Genomic DNA, 19790 nt, shown 5'->3' with positions numbered 1-19790 from the left:
TTAAGTTTGGTATTGTTTGAAGAAGAGATGAAGATTTGAGAAAAGGGAATCAAGAGAGGAGAATTAGGGTTTGGTAAGAGGAGAGAGTATAGAGAACAAAGTCTTTAAAGCTACGCGAGGACAAAGCTAACCAAAAAAAAAAGAAAAAAAAAAGAAGAAGAACCATCTCTCTCTCTCTCTCTCTTTTCTCTCTTTCTAGCTATCTCATATTTAGTTGTTTGCGTGAAGCAAACATGGGATAAGCGTCTTCTATTATTATTTCTCATAAGTTATATAACCTTTAATTACACAATTATATCATTTATAAATCAAAAGAGACATAAAAAGGGAAAAATCGTTTGATTATCTATTTCCCTTGGAACATCTCGTGATAGAATTTTATTTTCCAAGAAAAATAAAGTTCTTGCTTTCTCTCTATTTACTGTGAATTTACATGTGAATTTAATTCTTGGAGACATCTCACGACTTTAATCATATATATGAACTACGCACAAGATGGATAAATAAATAAAATAAATTTATATCATTAAATTATTTATCAAACTATGACTTGACGTCTAATTAAATTAGGCCATCAAAAATAATTATTTTTATAAAATGCAACCATTAAAAATTAGTACTATTTTATCCCAAATTTAATAGTCACAGTGCATAAAGAATGCTAGGTCTTAGTTAAATTCTTTAATGATTCGAATTTCCAAAATTTGTATTATCGGAATAATAATGCAAAAGCGTACGTACGTCACTGGTGAAAGACCTTCTCAAGTAAATGGATAAGAAAACAAAATCACTATTTAGCTAACGAAATAGTTAATTTGTTACGCATACTAGAGCATTAATTAACTATGTTAACTCATCCATTCCCATATTTACTTTACGTTCTCTATCGATAATTACCGTAAAATGTAAAAAGAAGGTTAATGGATTCGATTTCGGTTAAGTAACGAGATCCAAGTGAACCGAAGTAACCGGGAGTCAAAATGTCTAAAATCTCTCGGGTTGAAAGGAAACCAAAAAAAAGACGTAGCTACGTGTGCCAATAGTAGAAGTACACATGGCGATAGTGATTGTAACTGCCTAAAGCGAGTGAAATAAAAACGAATGACGTCATTCGTCACGTAGGTCCCACGCGCCGTTCCCTTAGAAAGTTAGTAACGCTCTTTTGCTTCTCCAGTGTCTCCTCCACGCGTCTGTTTTTTTTTTTAAATCAATTTTTTTTAATCTTTAAAATGTGTATATAAATTATAGTATAACTCATTTTATAAGTTAAAAAATGAATTTTGTTGTAATTAAGAAAATAAAAATAAAGTTTAAATTAAGGACGTTTAAGTTAAAAGAAAAAATGAAGGACGTTGATAATTGTGAAGGATGTTTCCATGAGGAAATGCTAATAATCAACGATGATTAATCAATTCAATAGTATCTAAAGCTTGCTCTTGAACTTTGAGAGTCATATATATTTCAAATTTTCAATTTTTAGTTTTAGGTAAAAAATATGGTCGACCACAAAATTTTGTTTTGGGCATGAATGCAAGAGTCAAAAGACGATTCTTAATTGCTACCATACATTTCATTCTTTTTCAGTTTTTTTTTTGTTAGTGATTGTACTTGTCATAAACATCTTCGAATTATATGTAATAGCGTAATAAATTAGAAATGAGATATATATTATACAGAAGGTGGAAGTGACATGGTACGTCAAATCTTGGGGATGTACAAAAAGAGTCGAACATTTTCGATCATACATAAATTATTTAATTCAGTATATTTTTCTCATAGGTTGTTTCTTTATAGCTCATTTTATGTTTTAATATACACATAACATACTCATGTTATCATTAATCACTTCACTTTTGTTGATGAAACTTTGTCTTCCACTCGTGCAGTCAAGCCCTAATTCGCTTATCTTAATTAACATTCTCGTCGAATTTGGTAAAGGATATACTATAAATATAATCTGTCTTACATTTTAATAGATGTAATTACACACATGCATTATTTAACTCATATTCATATTGTGGGTTGATCCTATCATCCTAATTCCTAAGACTCTATTATTCCTTTGAACTCTAAAATCCACCAGTCAAAATCTACTCAAAATAATATTAAAAAATTATCCGGTGTCGCCTAAAAACAAGGCAACACGATTTGTTATAAGAGTTTAAGTGGGAGCTGATGACACAGATATACTACTAATCTTTAATTAAATATGCTTAATATTTTAACAAAATGATCATCAGTACAATCTAGCTACGGTAATTTGACCCGGTTGGTCACTTACTCGTAGCAACTAACAAACTGTTTTTTTTTTTTTTTGCGTGTGCTAAATTATCTGTAAGAATTTATCGTAAAATATATGTATCGGACTACTTATTTAGCTGTAGGTTTCGGTTCAACCAAATATATATGGGTTACAAGGAAGCTTTTGCTCATCAGTAACAGAAAATCTAGCTAGCTATTACTAATCGGAATGAACTGTTAAAAGTTTCCAATGTCACACGTTAAGTAATTAAGGCCCAACGACTTTAGTCAATGAGTGGTTTGTCTCCGTATTTCATAAACTGACAAATGATTCCTTAAATGTAGAAATGTTTTTTTTTTTAAATTATATTTCAAAAAGTAAAAACTGTTTTACAACTAGTGCATCATTTTGATGATCTTTTCATAAAATAAGGCATTTTAAATTGTCAAAATCTAGTGCCTAGCCATGTAGAAATGTTGCCTTAGATTAAATTTGTATATTAAAAGTTTACATACTACTAGTATATATGCTTAAACTAAATTATAATTTATATAAACACAATCCCAAAATTCTTGTAACTTGTTTATGTAACCACAAACACAAAAACACACGCACACGCATACATATAAGTTCCTTTTAAAGTCCAATTGATGAAGAATAATAAATGACTAACTAGCAAGAAAATATGTACATCTTATTCATAGAGCTTCTTTCTCAAAATCATAAAACAAAAGTACGTAGGAGTATTTTGTTTGATATAATAATTGGCCCATGGTCGGATAATTTTCAGACAGTGGTTGTATATCAGACGTAAGACCGTTTTCGATCTATAGTTCTGGTCGCAAAATCAAATTCGACAATATTGTGGTCAAATCTCAAAATTCTTCATTATTTTTCTCGAAGCATATCATCATAATTTATGGGGCTTTATAATGATAATATATAAAAATAAAAATCTGTACAACAGAAAGATTTCAAGCAATCCTTTAATTAAGTAAATTGTACTATTGATCGAATAAATAATATAAAATATATAGTGTTTTAATGTTTAAAAATAAAAAAAGGAAGTGGTGCAAGATTAAACAATCTTCATCATCTTCTTTTTAAACAAATTTGCATATATGCACCTGAATTTTGCTTTTCTTATGGGCAAACTCTGTTTAATTAGTAATCACATAAACAAAGTCCACTCGAACCAAGTTTGACTGCAGATAAGTAGACTTTGTTCAGGTGCAGAAAAGTAAAGCAAAATTCAGGTGCATATATGCAAAATTGTTAACCATGATATCAAATGAGTTAGAACTTTCTTTTTCTTGAAAAATAAAATTTTCAAGAATTAGAATTCACATGTATACATAAAATACATAAATTCTTGGAAGATAATGATGTAAAATCATAAATTCTTGGAAGCTAATGATGTAAAATAGAGTGTAGAGAGTGAGAGAGTCTCTTATGGATTAGATTAGCAGACAAGAAACCGAACGGCGCGATTCTCTTCTCCAACGCTCTCGTTTCCTACTTACTCTTAATTAAATTACCCAATATATATATATATATATTTATTTATTATGGATGCTGATTATTATTAATATTTTTTCCAAAAATTCATCTTGGTAACGTTGAATTTTGTCCATCTTTATTTTTAGGAAATCTATTTAAAACAGATCATAATGTATTTTCGCAGTAAATAAATATGAATTTAAACTAAAAGAACTATGGATAACGTGATTTTTATATATTTTTACGGGATTGTTAACTGGTTTTGCAAAAAAATAAAAAATGTCTGGTTGGCAAATATTGAACGAAACATAAGTACAATTGTGATCAATGCATTACAAATGTTAGACCATAGATACAATAAAAGGGGTTTGGTTATAGGCTCACTATTAGAGAAGGGATGGTGAGGTCAGGTAAGTGACTGATCGCTTAGGTCCGTCCGTGGGACAGTGAAGTCATAGAGAGAGAGGACGCGAGTCTTGTTTGGCCCACGTGTCTGGATTTTACGACGTGGCTTTGTTTTGGTGTAGTGTGATCTGAGAAGCAAAACGTACCTAGCGGTTGCTCTATCGATCTCGACCGTCGATTCTCTTTGCCTCTTTGACTGGAACTTTTTTAGAGAACAATTTTTTCCTCACTCGCCGCATTCAAGCGCGTGCTTTTCAGTGTAGTGTGTCCCCTTCTACAATTTTATCTTTTAATTTTTAGTTTCCATATGGTTGATAGAAATGGAAACATGATTTCTTGATTAACCTTTAAAAGAATTTTCTGAATAAATTGTTATACATTCTTTTCTTAGACTAAAATTTATTTTTCATTCGTAAAAAAAAAAAAAGCAGTGAAAAGAGAAGTCTGGATCGAAAGTGAGTTATGTCGGGTGGAACAGAAACAAAAAGGAAGGAGAGGCAATAAAGAAGGTCAAGATATTGGATTTTCAAATCTCCCTGCACGTATGCTAATCGCTTTGACTGTGATCGTGACCGTGATTGTGATAGTGGAGAATGGAAAAGAGAGATATTATTAACCTGTCTTGTCTTACTTACTTTACAAATGCTATACTTATTGAATACTTCACATGGTTTTTGTGTTTGTGTGTGTTTCAGTGTCAATTGTGCAACGTTTTGTCGCAGTCTGGTTTATCTAAACCAACCCTCGTGATGATGTGCTGTTATGTATAGGGTTATGGTATGAAATTATGAATCAGTCGACATTTCAAGATCTCTCTCCTTCCTACATTTTCAATGTCTATGAGTTCATGTGGGGATATCTATACATACATGTATACACTCAAGTCCGTCTACATACGTAAAGAAAGAGAGTGAGTGTGACAGGAGATGTGATAGTATGAAAAGAAATGTGCATGGGGAGGGCCCGCTAGGGCTAGAATATATGTACGTAATTTTTGAAAATGCAAAGGGTTTTTAGGGTTATGGACATTTGAGCTAGATGAATCGATCACACGTGGTTTGTGCTCTTTGACATCGATCTTTTCATCATTGCGTATATTCATATCTTCATGACAGTATACTAGTTTAGTTGCGTATACATACAATCTTGTGAATAATTGTCTTTGCTAGGCTTTCTTTAACTTTTACACTAAATATCTAGAACATGTTAGCAGAAGATCATTTATAACATCGAATTTTGGAACCCATATTAATTGTTCATACGAAGATATATTAGAATTTATATAGTACAAGAGTAGTATTCACGTAAAGACCAAGAAATAAAAAGATGTGAAATGAATAAATAAGCGGCCGATCATTCAATAGTATACAGAAACTTACATTGACAGTCAAAACCCAAACACTTTTCATTTATTTATATAAATGTTGAAATTAGTTCATCGAGTTGCCTTGATGTAAATAAACAACCCAACTCCTTCTGTCTCTCTCTCTCTCTCTCTCTCTCTATCTCTACTCCCCCCCCCCCNGATGATGTGCTGTTATGTATAGGGTTATGGTATGAAATTATGAATCAGTCGACATTTCAAGATCTCTCTCCTTCCTACATTTTCAATGTCTATGAGTTCATGTGGGGATATCTATACATACATGTATACACTCAAGTCCGTCTACATACGTAAAGAAAGAGAGTGAGTGTGACAGGAGATGTGATAGTATGAAAAGAAATGTGCATGGGGAGGGCCCGCTAGGGCTAGAATATATGTACGTAATTTTTGAAAATGCAAAGGGTTTTTAGGGTTATGGACATTTGAGCTAGATGAATCGATCACACGTGGTTTGTGCTCTTTGACATCGATCTTTTCATCATTGCGTATATTCATATCTTCATGACAGTATACTAGTTTAGTTGCGTATACATACAATCTTGTGAATAATTGTCTTTGCTAGGCTTTCTTTAACTTTTACACTAAATATCTAGAACATGTTAGCAGAAGATCATTTATAACATCGAATTTTGGAACCCATATTAATTGTTCATACGAAGATATATTAGAATTTATATAGTACAAGAGTAGTATTCACGTAAAGACCAAGAAATAAAAAGATGTGAAATGAATAAATAAGCGGCCGATCATTCAATAGTATACAGAAACTTACATTGACNTGAGATTGCCTTTGCACAAGCGATTTGACGCAGTGATCACGCTCTGTTACGAGGCCATGGCTAGGCTTCGTGATCCTGTTTATGGCTCTGTTGGCCATCTCTTCTCTCTTCAGCACCAGGTTCTTCATTCAAAACATCTTTTGTAGAACACAACTTAATGACTTATTATATATATATATATATATATATAGAAACTTACAAGCAAGACTGTGTGAATTTAGGTGATGAATCTACAAGCAGAGCTTGCTCATGTTCAAGCTCGTCTTTCAACATTTCAGCACTTTCCTCTACAGTCGCCACAGCTGCCGTCTATCGATCTTGCGCATAACAATGTATATCCGATGGAACAGCCGAGTAACTTGGATAGTGCGTGGGAAGAAGAACATTTACCTCAAGGTGGAATTGAAGATGGGGAATTCCAAGAACTGGCGATGCAGTACATCTCAAGGTACTTACCAGCGGTCAAACTTCCGGCTGGCACTTAGGTCAAACTACAAGTCAGACGTATGTATCATAGCAATGGAGAGTAGGAAAAAAAGGGACGAGTCTCCATTCCCAAAGTTGACCATTCCACTTAAGATCATTACTATGCCAATATGCCCATCTTAAGAGATATATATAGCTAAAATTATGTATGCATGTTAGAATTGGTTATTGCATGGAGTGTTTCTTCGATAAATCTGGTAACAGAGCAAACTCGTTTTAAGAAAGAAAACAAAAAAGATAAGATAAGATCTTATGCGTACCACTTAAGATTCAATTAGTGTAGAGCCACCAGATAGGTATCCAAGATGCAATGAAATACTTGTCGAGCGTGGAATACATATACCTATCTTTCTTGTAAAGAGAGCTTATATAGTGCACTGTACAATGAAACTAAGGTAGACTCATGCATAGAAAGGAAACGCATGATGAGTAACGCAGAAACAGAACCTGTTTAATTAGGGGAACTCGCCAAGAGATTAGAAACAGAGTCTTAAATAGAGAGACAGAGAGGGTATATGAAAGTGACATATTAACTCTTTCTCATGAAATAACTGCAAACACCATAAACTCACTAGAATAACAGATAACAGTTTCAATCCTGGTTTAAAGCATCAGTAGGATTCAGAGATAAACATATACTAATGGAGTTTAATTGGTCCAAACATATTTTAGTCCTCTCACAAACGATGAGGGGGGACTAAACCAAAGATTTTCGGAGTTTCATTGGTCCAAGTCCAAACTGATTGGTTTACAACAGGAAACAATTTTAGTTGCCGGAACAGTACTATAGTATAGTAGTGATGCTTCAAACAGTTAAACCAGACTGAGAGATACGAGATCCAACACCTTTGTTGGGCCTCGACAATTCAATACCACTTGAAGCCCAAACACAAAGTCAGCACAAGGTGACAAAGACAAAAGCAGTCTCCTCTTCAAAACAGATGAACGTTAGTAGTACGGTAAAGACGCTCCACTCCAGTGCAAACAGGTTCAACGTTCTGCAACCTCAAAGCGTTGAGTCACCAACTACAGCTGGAGGATAAGGTTGCTTTAGTTTGTGTCTAGATTGTTCTACACTTGTATATAAAAGAAGAGATGTAAAGATCTAATAAGACAGTCAAGCAAAATATAAAAGTGTTATTCAAGTTTCTCCCTTTGTCTCTCAAATTCGTTCATGGTATCAGAGCCACTGTAAACCTTCACAGGTAAAACAATGGCGACCTATCCTTTCCCGGATAATGTTCATGTTTCAAGTTCTGTTACACTGAAGCTCAATGACACCAACTACTTGTTGTGGAAGATACAGTTTGAGTCCTTACTGTCCAGTCAAAAGCTTATTGGGTTCGTCAATGGAGCTGTCACGGTTCCAGCCCAAACACGCCTTGTTGTCAATGGTGAAGCCAGCACCGACGTTCCGAATCCTGAGTATGAAGCTTGGTTCTGCACCGATCAGCTCGTCAGATCTTGGTTGTTCGGTACTCTATCAGAAGAAGTCCTCGGTCATGTCCACAGTCTAGCCACCTCACGTCAGATCTGGATTTCCCTTGTAGAGAACTTCAATAAGAGCAGCGTTGCCAGGGAGTTCTCTCTCCGTCGGAGTCTCCAGCTGTTGTCCAAACGAGATAAGTCTCTGACTGCCTATTGTCGAGAGTTCAAGACCATCTGCGACTCTCTAAGCTCCATTGGGAAACCGGTGGACGAATCTATGAAGATATTTGGGTTCCTCAATGGTCTTGGCAGAGAGTACGACCCGATTACAACGGTGATACAAAGCTCTCTGAGAAAACTTCCAGCTCCGACCTTCAATGATGTCATCTCGGAGGTTCAAGGGTTTGACAGCAAGCTCCAGTCCTACGAGAATACATATGCGACCACACCTCACCTTGTCTTCAACACGCAAAAGACAAATCCTTCTGATCCACAGTACTCGTCTACACAACGAGGGAGAGGCAGTCGCTTCAATCAAAGCAAGGGCAGAGGAGGCTACTCAACCAGAGGTCGAGGTTTCTCGCAGCATCAGTCCTCTTCTCAACCTACTGGACAAAGACCAGTCTGTCAAATCTGCGGTTGTGTAGGACACACAGCTATCAAGTGCTACAACAGGTTTGATAACAACTATCAAACCGAGGTTCCTCAGGCCTTATCTACTCTGCAAATCTCCGATGACACAGGTAGGGAGTGGCATCCTGACTCTGGTGCTTCCGCTCATGTCACTTCCTCTACAAACATGCTCCACTCTGCTTCTGCCTACACTGGGAATGATACGGTTCAGGTTGGTGATGGAACCTTCCTTCCTATCACTCACACTGGATCGACTACCATCTCTTCATCAAAAGGTACCATTCCTTTAAATGATGTTCTAGTTTGTCTAGACATAAAGAAATCTCTTCTATCTGTGTCCAAGCTTTGTGATGATTATCCGTGTGGAGTATATTTTGACTCTAATAAAGTATGTGTTATTGATATCAACACTCAGAAGGTAGTGTCCAGGGGTCCTCGTAGTAGTGGCCTGTATGTGTTGGAGAATCAAGTGCTTCAGACATTCTATTCCAATCGACAATGTGCAGCTAGTGAGGAAGTTTGGCTTCATCGACTTGGTCACTCTAACAACAAGATTCTCCAGCAACTTCAATCAAGCAAGGACATTCAAGTTAATAAGAGCAAAACAACCTCCATTTGTGAGCCTTGCCAGATGGGGAAGAACTCTAGATTAAGTTTTTTTACTTCTGATTCTCGTGTTTTGAAACCCCTAGATCGAATTCACTGTGATCTTTGGGGACCTTCACCGGTTGTATCGAACCAAGGTTTTAAATACATTCTCTCGATTCTCCTGGTTTTATCCTCTACGAGCCAAGTCTGAGTTCTTTACTGTCTTTACTGCCTTTCAAAAATTAGTAGAAAATCAGCTCAACACTCGTATTAAGGAGTTTCAGAGTGACGGTGGTGGAGAGTTCACAAGCAACCGGCTCAAAGCTCATCTCAGTGAAAATGGTATACATCACAGAATTTTGTGTCCTTATACGCCGCAACAAAACGGTATTGCAGAGAGAAAGCATCGTCATTTGGTTGAACTTGGTTTGTCAATGATGTTTCATAGTCACACTCCTCAAAAATTCTGGTTAGAGGCGTTCTACACAGCTAATCACATCATCAACGTGCTTCCCACCTCTGCTCTGCAAAATGTAAGCCCCTCTGAATCTTTGTTTCATCAAAAACAAGATTACTCGTCCCTGCGTGTATTCGGATCAGCATGTTATCCATGTCTGCGACCACTTGCAGAAAATAAATTTGATCCTCGGTCATTGCAATGTGTCTTCGTCGGTTATCACAGTCAATACAAGGGTTACAGATGCCTATATCCACCAACCGACAAAATCTACATCTCCAGACATGTTGTCTTTGATGAGGAAGTTCTTCCATTCAAAGCGAACTACAAACATCTGGTGCCGAACTACAAAACTCCACTTCTGCAAGCCTGGCATGCTACTGATCCTCCCTCCAAGGATCCAACACCTTCCTCTCCTCAATGTCTATCGAAACCTGTGTTTACTGAGGTTCAGAATCAGGTTCCAGCTGTCGAAGAACAAGGTCATATAGACAATGAGCATGATCAAGGAACTGGTCATATAGACAATGAGCATGATCAAGGAACTAATACAGAGGAGTCTGACGATAATGTTTCAGATCATGAACAGGTTGTTGTTGAAGAGCATGGTCAAGACCAGGACATCAATGCACATCCGATGGTAACTAGGTCCAAAGCTGGGATACACAAGCCTAACACTCGGTATGCTCTTGTTGTCGCTAAATCCATGCATAATGAGCCCAAAGGCATTGTCTCTGCTATGAAACATCCGGGGTGGAATGATGCTGTTATGGAAGAGATAAGAAGAATTTACCTGCTCAAAACTTGGTCTCTCACTCCTCCAACCGAAGATATGAATATCTTGGACTCAAAATGGGTTTTCAAAACTAAATTGAAACCTGATGGAGAGGTGGATAAGCTAAAAGCACGTCTCGTTGCTAAGGGTTTTGGTCAAGAAGAAGGGGTGGACTACTTAGAAACATTCAGTCCAGTGGTTCGTACTGCTACCATTCGACTCGTTCTCGACACTGCAACAGCACTTGGTTGGCCCATCAAGCAACTTGATGTTTCAAATGCCTTCTTATATGGTGAATTACAGGAACCTGTCTATATGTATCAACCAGCCGGATTTGTTGATCCGGACAAGCCTGATCATGTGTGTCGTCTCACAAAGGCTCTCTATGGGCTAAAACAAGCTCCACGTGCGTGGTTTGACACATTCAGTAACTTTCTCCTTGATTTTGGGTTTGTCTGCAGTATGGCTGATCCTTCACTCTACGTTGATGACATTCTCCTTATAGGAAATGATCAACAACTTCTACAACAGTTGCTTGAGTCTCTCAATTCTCGGTTCTCTATGAAAGATCTTGGTCCACCTCGCTATTTTCTTGGCATAGAGATTGAGACGACTAAGGATGGCATGTTTCTGCATCAAACTGCATATGCTTCAGATATACTCTTTCAAGCTGGAATGGCAGAATGTAACCCCATGCCAACGCCACTTCCACAACCGAATGACAAACCTGATACAAGACCATTCTAAGAACCTACCTACTACAGGAGCTTGGCTGGTAAGCTGCAATATTTAACTATCACACGTCCTGATCTTCAATACGCTGTGAACTTTGTTTGTCAAAAAATGCATGCTCCAACCAACTCCGACTTCAGTATGCTCAAACGGATTCTCAGATATATAAAAGGAACTCGTGCCATGGGTCTACCAATCAAGAAGCATGGCAATCCCACACTATCAGCCTTCTGTGACAGCGATTATGCAGGCTGTAAAGAAACCAGACGATCAACTGGAGGATTCTGCATCTTCTTAGGCTCCACGTTAATATCTTGGTCTGCCAAAAGACAGCCAACAATATCAAATTCCTCCACCGAAGCAGAGTACAGAACCCTCTCAGTTGTCGCAAAAGAACTCACTTGGATCTCATCTCTGCTCCGTGACATTGGTATATCCCAGTATCAACCAACAACGGTCTTCTGTGACAATCTTTCAGCAGTATATCTCTCTGCAAATCCAGCTCTTCACAACAGGACCAAACACTTTGATAAAGATTTTCACTACATTCGCGAACGAGTGGCTTTGGGGTACATCGAGACACATCACATCCCAGCTCATCTCCAAATTGCTGATATCTTCACCAAGTCATTATCCAAACCAATGTTTGATGATCTTCGACGCAAACTTGGTGTGTCCTCTGGTCCGACAACGCCCACGCCAAGTTTGAGGGAGAGTGTAGAAGACAAGGATCCAACACCTTTGTTAGGCCTCGACAATTCAATACCACTCGAAGCCCAAACACAAAGTCAGCACAAGGTGACAAAGACAAAAGCAGTCTCCTCTTCAAAACAGAGGAACGTTAGTAGTACGGTAAAGACACTCCACTCCAGTCCAAACAGGTTCAACGTTCTGCAACCTCAAAGCGTTGAGTCACCAACTACAGCTGGAGGATAAGGTTGCTTTAGTTTGTGTTTAGATTGTTCTACACTTGTATATAAAAGAAGAGATGTAAAAATCTAATAAGACAGTCAAGCAAAATATAAAAGTGTTATTCAAGTTTCTCCCTTTGTCTCTCAAATCCGTTCAATTTTGACCTTTTGTTGTTCCAAGCCAGCTAGCCATGATGCTCTGTTGCTCTCAACGGAAGATGCAGCCCAGTCCCAACGTAATATTTTGTTTGTTACCGTTGTGATAATTGATATATATATATATATATATATTAAAAAGGAAATTAAACAAACAAAGACACATCTCTTAATTAATTTGCTTAATTATTAATTAATATATGACCGTTGTGATTATAAAATTTCCTTTTTTTATTTTGAACCGTTGAGAGAGCCCCCGTACGTGTGATTAACGCTTCCTTCTTCAATCGTCCTTTTTTGAGAGAGAGAGAGAGAGAGAGAGAGAAATCAAAACTCTCTGTTTCTCGCTTCTTCATTCTTCCTCTTCTTCAAAACCCTATATATATATATATCTTTTTGTAAGAGTATGTATTTGATGATCGATAATGAAGTAGTTCTGTGAATTCCGATGGATGACGATGCAATATCTCAGAGTATACATCGTTGGAAAAAGCCGATGATGATCGATCGATCTCTGCAATGATCTCCATCCATCCGAAGAGAGGAGGTTCTTTTAATAGCCCTAATCATCATTGATAAATTGGATCGTCGGTCGCGTCGGAGTGAAATAGATCCTGTAAAAAGAAGACTTATATTAAAACGACGGCGTTGTAAAAACATTGGGCTTTGCGAGTCATCGATCACCGAGTCGCGACGATGCTCTCAGGTCATGTATATCTATTATCTCTCTGTTGATTTTATTTTGTTTTTTAATGACTAATGTATCATTCTTTTGTGAGCAGTGAGTTAATTTTCCTTATTTTTTGTTTTCAGTTTAGTGGCTTCAGATTGGATGCAGACACAAATTAAAAGGTCGAGAGGTCCATCCTCTTTTTTCTTAAGATATCACAACACACACAGGTATACTCCCTTTTTCCCTTTTTTTCTTAAAAATAGTTTAAGAATAATGATTTTGATTTCTAAACTAAATGTATATGATTTTTCAACTGCTTTTTTTTATAATTGTTTAAAAATATTTTAATAAAATAAATATTCAAACTAATTAAAGTGTTACTCATCTTTGAGGAATGTGGACCGTGTGGTGGAATAAATTTTGAGGAATGTGAAGTGGTTTCTTAGAAGTGGAAAAGTTTATGACTATATATATACGTGCAAAAGACAAGCTTGACTTGTGTTCGAATGTTTGCATGGACATGGCGGCAAAGCACGCGCCCTGGTGGCCTGCAACGACGTGACCGATTGCGATTCTCACCACATCGTATTCACTTGCAACGCTATCATCGCCGAATACGGATCACGTGCGAAGTCAAGATCGAGTTACAAAGACGTACGCCTTATCCTCTACGAAAGAGGTCACGAGTCCAATATTAAGCCTGAAATTAAAGAGGTTAATTACTTCAATCGTATCATTAAACTCCACTTGGACCAAGGCGTGTAGATTTATCGGCATTTTTTATTCAAGAGTTAGACTAATTTAGTAATTTTACAATAGAAATCTTAAGTCATAATTACTAATTAAATCTTCCAATAACAAAATGGGTCAAAAGAAACCTTTTGCATGATAAATTTACTGATCTCTCATGGAAACGTCGAGAGTGATGACAGCTACATGCACTTGGACTTGGAGTTTCAATTTAGCCGAAAATGTGAGCCGGAAGTTTTTGACTGCCTCCATTTAACATATTTTACTTAAAAGAACACATTTTAAAATATATATTTGTTTTTCTTTTCTAAAACTATCATTTAGTACTTGATTTAAAAATTCAACCGATTACAAGAAAAAAACTGCATAAGACAAATATTCATAAAAAAATAAATTTATTTAAAGTGCATAATAATGTATATAACAAATTAAACCATAGTATCTAAAACATCCTATATATTGATTACTTTAAAGTTCAAATGGAGTATTTATATGTTACTTCAAATTTTTGTGTTTATAACAGAACTTTATTAATCAGAATATCATTGAATTCAACGGAAAACGCAATACCTTATGAAAATAACATTAAAGCATCTTGCTTTTTTCAATACATGTCATAAACTTATAAACAATACAGTATTTTGTAAAGTAATCAGTTTAAAAAAAACAGATACTCGGTAATTAGTTTGTCTGTATATATTATTAGGCCGTCAATAATACTCGAATTAATAATATAATCTTGAGTTCATATTCGTCTAATATTGTTTTATGGACGAAGCGTGATGTGAATTGTGAACCAGACCCAAAAGAATTATTTAATTTGTGTCATACGTCACGCGCATTCACTAATAAAGTAATAACGTCAATATATAAATATAGATAGCTGTGATCGATTTTTTTTTTTAATTTTTTTTGGGGGTCTCATATACTACTAATATATTAGCTGTAATCGATTTAAAATTGAATTAGGGGGTACTACTATACTTGTAAGGTTTAGAATAGCCATCTACGACATAGACTTCGGAACGTAGGGATCATCGATCCCCCTAAAACTATAGTACTGTTACTGTTGTATAGTCATAGAGGGTGTTTTATAATTAGACAAATATATTACAAAAATATGGAAATATCGAAGCCTCAAATCACCAATGTCAACAAGAAATGTTTTCTCTTTTTTTCCTAAAGATTATGTATTTTATAACGTGAAAATTCGTATCCGAAACTCAAATATCTTACGCATGCTTAATTAGATCAAAAAGTCACGATATCAATTAACTCAACGTTAAAAAAAAACTAAACTAAACGTAATACAGACATTTTTTTTTTGTTCAACGTTGTAATAAAACATCCAGATCCTTTGTAGATTGAACGAACGAACATTCAAATACTGTTCCGGATAAGTTTTAACGGATTACAAGAAAAAACAAAGTGTTCCCCTCTGCTTATTTGTTTTTGCTATACAGGCGAAAAAACGAAAACTATCAAATCATATAATTGATTAGAGTTTTTTCTTGATTTTTTTGTCTTTCTTTTTCATTTGTTACTTTTTGTTTTTGTTTTTTTTGTTGTGGTTGTTGGAGGTTGAACTCTTAACTATTTAGTCTTACAAAAATAATATATGTAATGAAAACGAGTTTTTGTTTGGTATATATCTCTCATATGAAATTTCATACTATATATATATGCATACTTTTTGGACTTGGAACAAGAGCGTCTATGGAAACTGGAATTTCCTAGATTAGCAATTTAATTATAATTAATTCTAAAACTGTCTAAAATGAATGGCCGATCCAAAAGGTTAAAGTCAATTATACAAAGGAAGACAACGAGAAAAGGAAGAAAGAGAGGAAGAGAGTTCGCAACATCAACAAAGCAACATCCCGAAAATAACGGTAGCTCTGTGGAGACACACACACACACACAAAAAAAAAAAAGAGATAGTTGCAGGATCATGTGCCACGCCTACGCTTTCTATTCCATTCCATCTCATTCACGCGTTTTATTTCTTTCTTTCTCATTCATATTAATTAACTATATATATGTAATCACAATCCTGCTAATAATATCCCTTAATCTATGCCTAGAACATGCATACTACTATAATTTAATACATTAGATCGCACCACTAGAAGCCAAAAAAGTGAAAAACTATACTAGTAGTAAAAAAAGAAGAAGAGAAGAAGAAGCTCATGATGATTCGTACGAAGAGGATGAAAGAATGAAAAATAACGGAATCCAATAACAATGTTTGTAATAAACGGACATAGAATGTGAATTATTTATATAAATGATCTGTAAAAAATGTAGCATTCGATTATAACGGATATATAAATTAATATAATAAAACAAAAATTTGTAATAAAGAGAGAAGAGGGCAAAACGGGGAAACTGTCACGCGGATAGGTGTGAGAGAGTAAATGACGTAGGTTCCGTTATTTAAGAACCCCTTCTAGAGAGGTTCCCACACACCAGAAGAGAGAGAAAGAGAGAGATAGAGAGAGAGATGGGGAGAGATGAAGAAGAAGATGAAAACGGAGGAGGACGAGAGGGAACAAAGCTCGTGGCAGATGAAACGGTCCCGTCCTTGTTGTTGGACGGGACAGGGTTGGTTTGTGTTACGGGAGGTACTGGTTTCGTTGCTTCTTGGCTCATCATGCGTCTCCTCCAACGTGGCTACTCCGTTCGAGCCACTGTTCGAACCAATCCAGGTTCGCGTTCCTCTTTATTCAATTATCATCATTAATTTGTCAAAATGCGAATAAAATTGTTCTTGTCTTATATATATAGCTGATTGGTCCGTTTTAACATATATAAAGTACATAAATAGAAAGATTGATTATAGTTTAAAAATATATATATAGATATAACATTTTAAAGTTGATTTTTGGATCGACAAATTAAAATATATATTTTTATGGATGTGATGAATTTATTGTACTCAGCTGGAATTATCTGTCAGTTTGTAGGATCTTGAAGCTCCATAGCTATGTCATGTTACATGCATCTTCTTCTATACAAAGTCAACCATATTTTTCTATAATTAATAACTAATAACCAACCATACGATATAAATGTTATATGATTAATTTCATAATTTGTTTATATATCTATTGTATTTTATGCATATTACAGAAGGGAATAAGAAAGATACAAGCTACCTAACCGAACTACCATTTGCATCGGAGAGGCTTCAAATTTTCACCGCTGACCTCAACGAACCGGAGAGCTTTAAACCGGCGATCGAAGGATGCAAAGCCGTATTCCACGTGGCTCATCCTATGGACCCGAGCAGCAACGAAACCGAAGAGACCGTTACGAAACGCACCGTTCAAGGTCTCATGGGGATACTCAAGTCGTGTTTGGACTCTAAAACCGTGAAACGGTTCTTCTACACGTCAAGCGCCGTAACCGTTTTCTACAGCGGTGGGAACGGCGATGGAGGAGGAGAAGTGGACGAGAGCGTTTGGAGCGACGCGGAGGTGTTTAGGAATCAGAAAGAGAAGAGAGTGAGCAGCTCTTACGTTGTGTCGAAATTGGCGGCGGAGACGGCGGCGCTTGAGTTCGGCAATAAGAATGGATTGGATGTTGTGACTCTCGTTATCCCTCTTGTCGTCGGACCTTTTATATCTCCGTCGTTGCCTTCCTCCGTCTTCATCTCTCTCGCCATGCTCTTTGGTACTTAATTCTTATAACCAATAGAAAAAATATTTCTTCTCCATGATTAGTCTAGAGCTAATTATAAAATATCTAACAATAAAAATTTTAACTACTTTGATTATACGTAATATAATGTAGGTAAAGGTATTAAAATTATAAAACCTAATATTATAAACTTTTTTGTTTATCAAATAAAGTAAATTCATAGTACTATAGCTGGCTAGCTAGAGTAGTACTTAAATGGTTCACCATGTATCGTGAGAGACCGTAGCTCGAATTTTATCATTTATAATACTTATGTTTGAACTGCCTGCTACTTTGTAGACTGTTCTATATTTATGTTTGGATATTGTGACTATTAAAAATGTAAGTTTTCTAACTTTAATCAAAATATATATACGAAAAAATGAAGGAAATAAAATTCTACTTATAAACTAATAGAACTTGTTACAATATGAGTAAACAAGTAGTTTAACTATTAATAATATACCGATAGAATGCTTTTTTTTTATGTGCGTGTTAAAAGTTAAAACACGTGTAAACATGTGTTTTCACGAATAGTGTTTTGAGTCACACTATTCACAATAACAATTTACCCTTTTTCTTGTACGAAGGAAATTACAAGGAGAAGTATCTGTTCGATACTTACAATATGGTGCATATAGATGATGTGGCAAGAGCGATGATATATTTATTAGAAAAGCCAATCGCGAAAGGGAGATATATATGTTCGTCGGTGGATATGAAGATAGATGAGGTGTATGAGTTCTTGTCTACGAAATATCCTCAGTTTCAGTTACCTTTCATTGAGTAAGTAAAACTTTCACAAGTATAATATTAACTCCAAGACGTGAGCATATGTTGTTAATTTCTCTAGAGATTTTGATTTACTATGTGTTTTATGTGGGTACGTAAAGTTTGAAGAATTACAAAGTAGAGAAGAGGATGAGTCTCTCGACGAAGAAGCTGAGAAGTGCAGGGTTCGAGTTCAAGTATGGAGCCGAGGAAATATTCAGTGGAGCTATAAGGAGCTGCGAAGCCAGAGGCTTTCTTTAAAAATTCTTCGATGATTTAATTTGTGTTAAAATTTTAAATTTGTATATGAATTGAAAATATATATATATTTTTTCCCCCTATTGGCCATTTCCGTTTTGTTATTTTGTAGACGGAACGGAAAAAAAAATGCTAAACTCCATATTACATATTGGGTTTTAAAATAATAATAAACGCCCACCGTGGGGCTCGAACCCACGACCACAAGGTTAAGAGCCTTGCGCTCTACCAACTGAGCTAGACGGGCTTATTGTTAATTCCTCCATATGTAAACCATATTACCGCTATATTTTGTTTTCTACAATTTGAGAATGATCGTATTTGAAGATGTTAAGTATAAAATTAATGGTTAATCTCTATCAGGCTTCCTCAAACAATAGTATAGAGATTCTGTTTTCTGAAGATAGGTTCATATCCGTAATATCCGTAATGATATATCATCCAAATTTTTTAGTTAGCTCCAGAAAAAAAAAAACAGTAATCATGATCACCTTTAGTTTGATATACCATTAGATTCATCACAAGCATAAATTATTATTATGTAACAATAATCATGGTTTATTATTTTGAAATTGTAATTCTCATCACCTTTCATGCTATAAATAATTATTCACTCATCCTCCATCAGTACATCCCAACATTTAAAAGTATACTTTGTATTGATTTTCTTACATGCAAAACATTTGAAACGTTATGGTGAAAAGAATTTGTTTCTAAATTTTATTTTATATACATATATGTTGAAAACTTACATTTTTAAAGTTTCTTTAACATATTTTCAATTAAAATTTTATTAAATTGAAAACTTTAATAAACCTTTTATTGTTTGCCATTAAAAAAAAACACGACGATCAAAGTCATCCTGGATGCCCTCAACCGTAAAAATTGAAATCTACGAAAAGTTTATGCTAGAGAATGGAATAAAAGTAGACCGATCAACTACTCACGAATAATCAACCAATCTATTAGAACTTACGTTAAAAATTTAACTATTGTTATTACAGTTTTATTTATTTATTCTATATTTTACATATATTAATATTATACAACAAAATAGTTATTTTAGCTTAACCGGCGCCTGTTGAGCGTCTTATTAGTTTCTTGGTCTTAAGTTCGAATCCGATACTCTACGTATTATTTTTGCATTTTCCTTTTTTTTTTTTTTTATAATTTTTAATTTT

General features: G+C 35.4%; 3 protein-coding genes and 1 non-coding gene across 4 annotated transcripts in view; 2 read left to right on the top strand and 2 right to left on the bottom strand.

Annotated features, from left to right (window-relative positions):
- Positions 1 to 5394, bottom strand: part of LOC104699457 (LOB domain-containing protein 18-like) — a 7808-nt gene extending 2414 nt beyond the window's left edge. The window contains exon 1 of the mRNA XM_010414760.1: positions 5391 to 5394. Within this exon, the coding sequence (XP_010413062.1) occupies positions 5391 to 5394 (4 nt within the window). The remainder of the gene's footprint in view (positions 1 to 5390) is intronic.
- On the top strand, positions 5712 to 6959 carry LOC104699456 (LOB domain-containing protein 19-like). Its single transcript, XM_010414757.2, has 3 exons — positions 5712 to 5795; positions 6289 to 6429; positions 6532 to 6959. Exons 1-3 carry the CDS (start codon positions 5712 to 5714, stop codon positions 6793 to 6795), a joined length of 489 nt encoding a protein of 162 aa, XP_010413059.1. The 3' UTR covers positions 6796 to 6959.
- LOC104793499 (protein BRI1-5 ENHANCED 1-like) lies at positions 16342 to 18692 on the top strand. The gene is made up of 4 exons (XM_010519856.2): positions 16342 to 16607; positions 17032 to 17574; positions 18171 to 18366; positions 18474 to 18692. Exons 1-4 carry the CDS (start codon positions 16403 to 16405, stop codon positions 18610 to 18612), a joined length of 1083 nt encoding a protein of 360 aa, XP_010518158.1. The 5' UTR covers positions 16342 to 16402; the 3' UTR covers positions 18613 to 18692.
- Positions 18784 to 18856, bottom strand: TRNAK-CUU. The gene has a single exon. It is a non-coding gene; the product is annotated as a tRNA-Lys (tRNA).

This window comes from Camelina sativa, chromosome 6 (assembly GCF_000633955.1).
Source record: "Camelina sativa cultivar DH55 chromosome 6, Cs, whole genome shotgun sequence".
NCBI classification, from domain to species: domain Eukaryota; kingdom Viridiplantae; phylum Streptophyta; class Magnoliopsida; order Brassicales; family Brassicaceae; genus Camelina; species Camelina sativa.
The sequence above is the reverse complement of the archived record's forward strand: the minus strand, read 5'-3'. Positions and strand labels throughout refer to the sequence as shown.

Excerpts from the sequence above, each read along its gene's own strand:
- LOC104793499 (XM_010519856.2), top strand. The coding sequence starts at position 16,403 with ATGGGGAGAGATGAAGAAGAAGATGAAAACGGAGGAGGACGAGAGGGA. Across the intron at positions 16,608-17,031 it reads CACTGTTCGAACCAATCCAG|AAGGGAATAAGAAAGATACA; the intron begins GTTCGCGTTCCT and ends TGCATATTACAG. Across the intron at positions 18,367-18,473 it reads TTTCAGTTACCTTTCATTGA|TTTGAAGAATTACAAAGTAG; the intron begins GTAAGTAAAACT and ends GGGTACGTAAAG.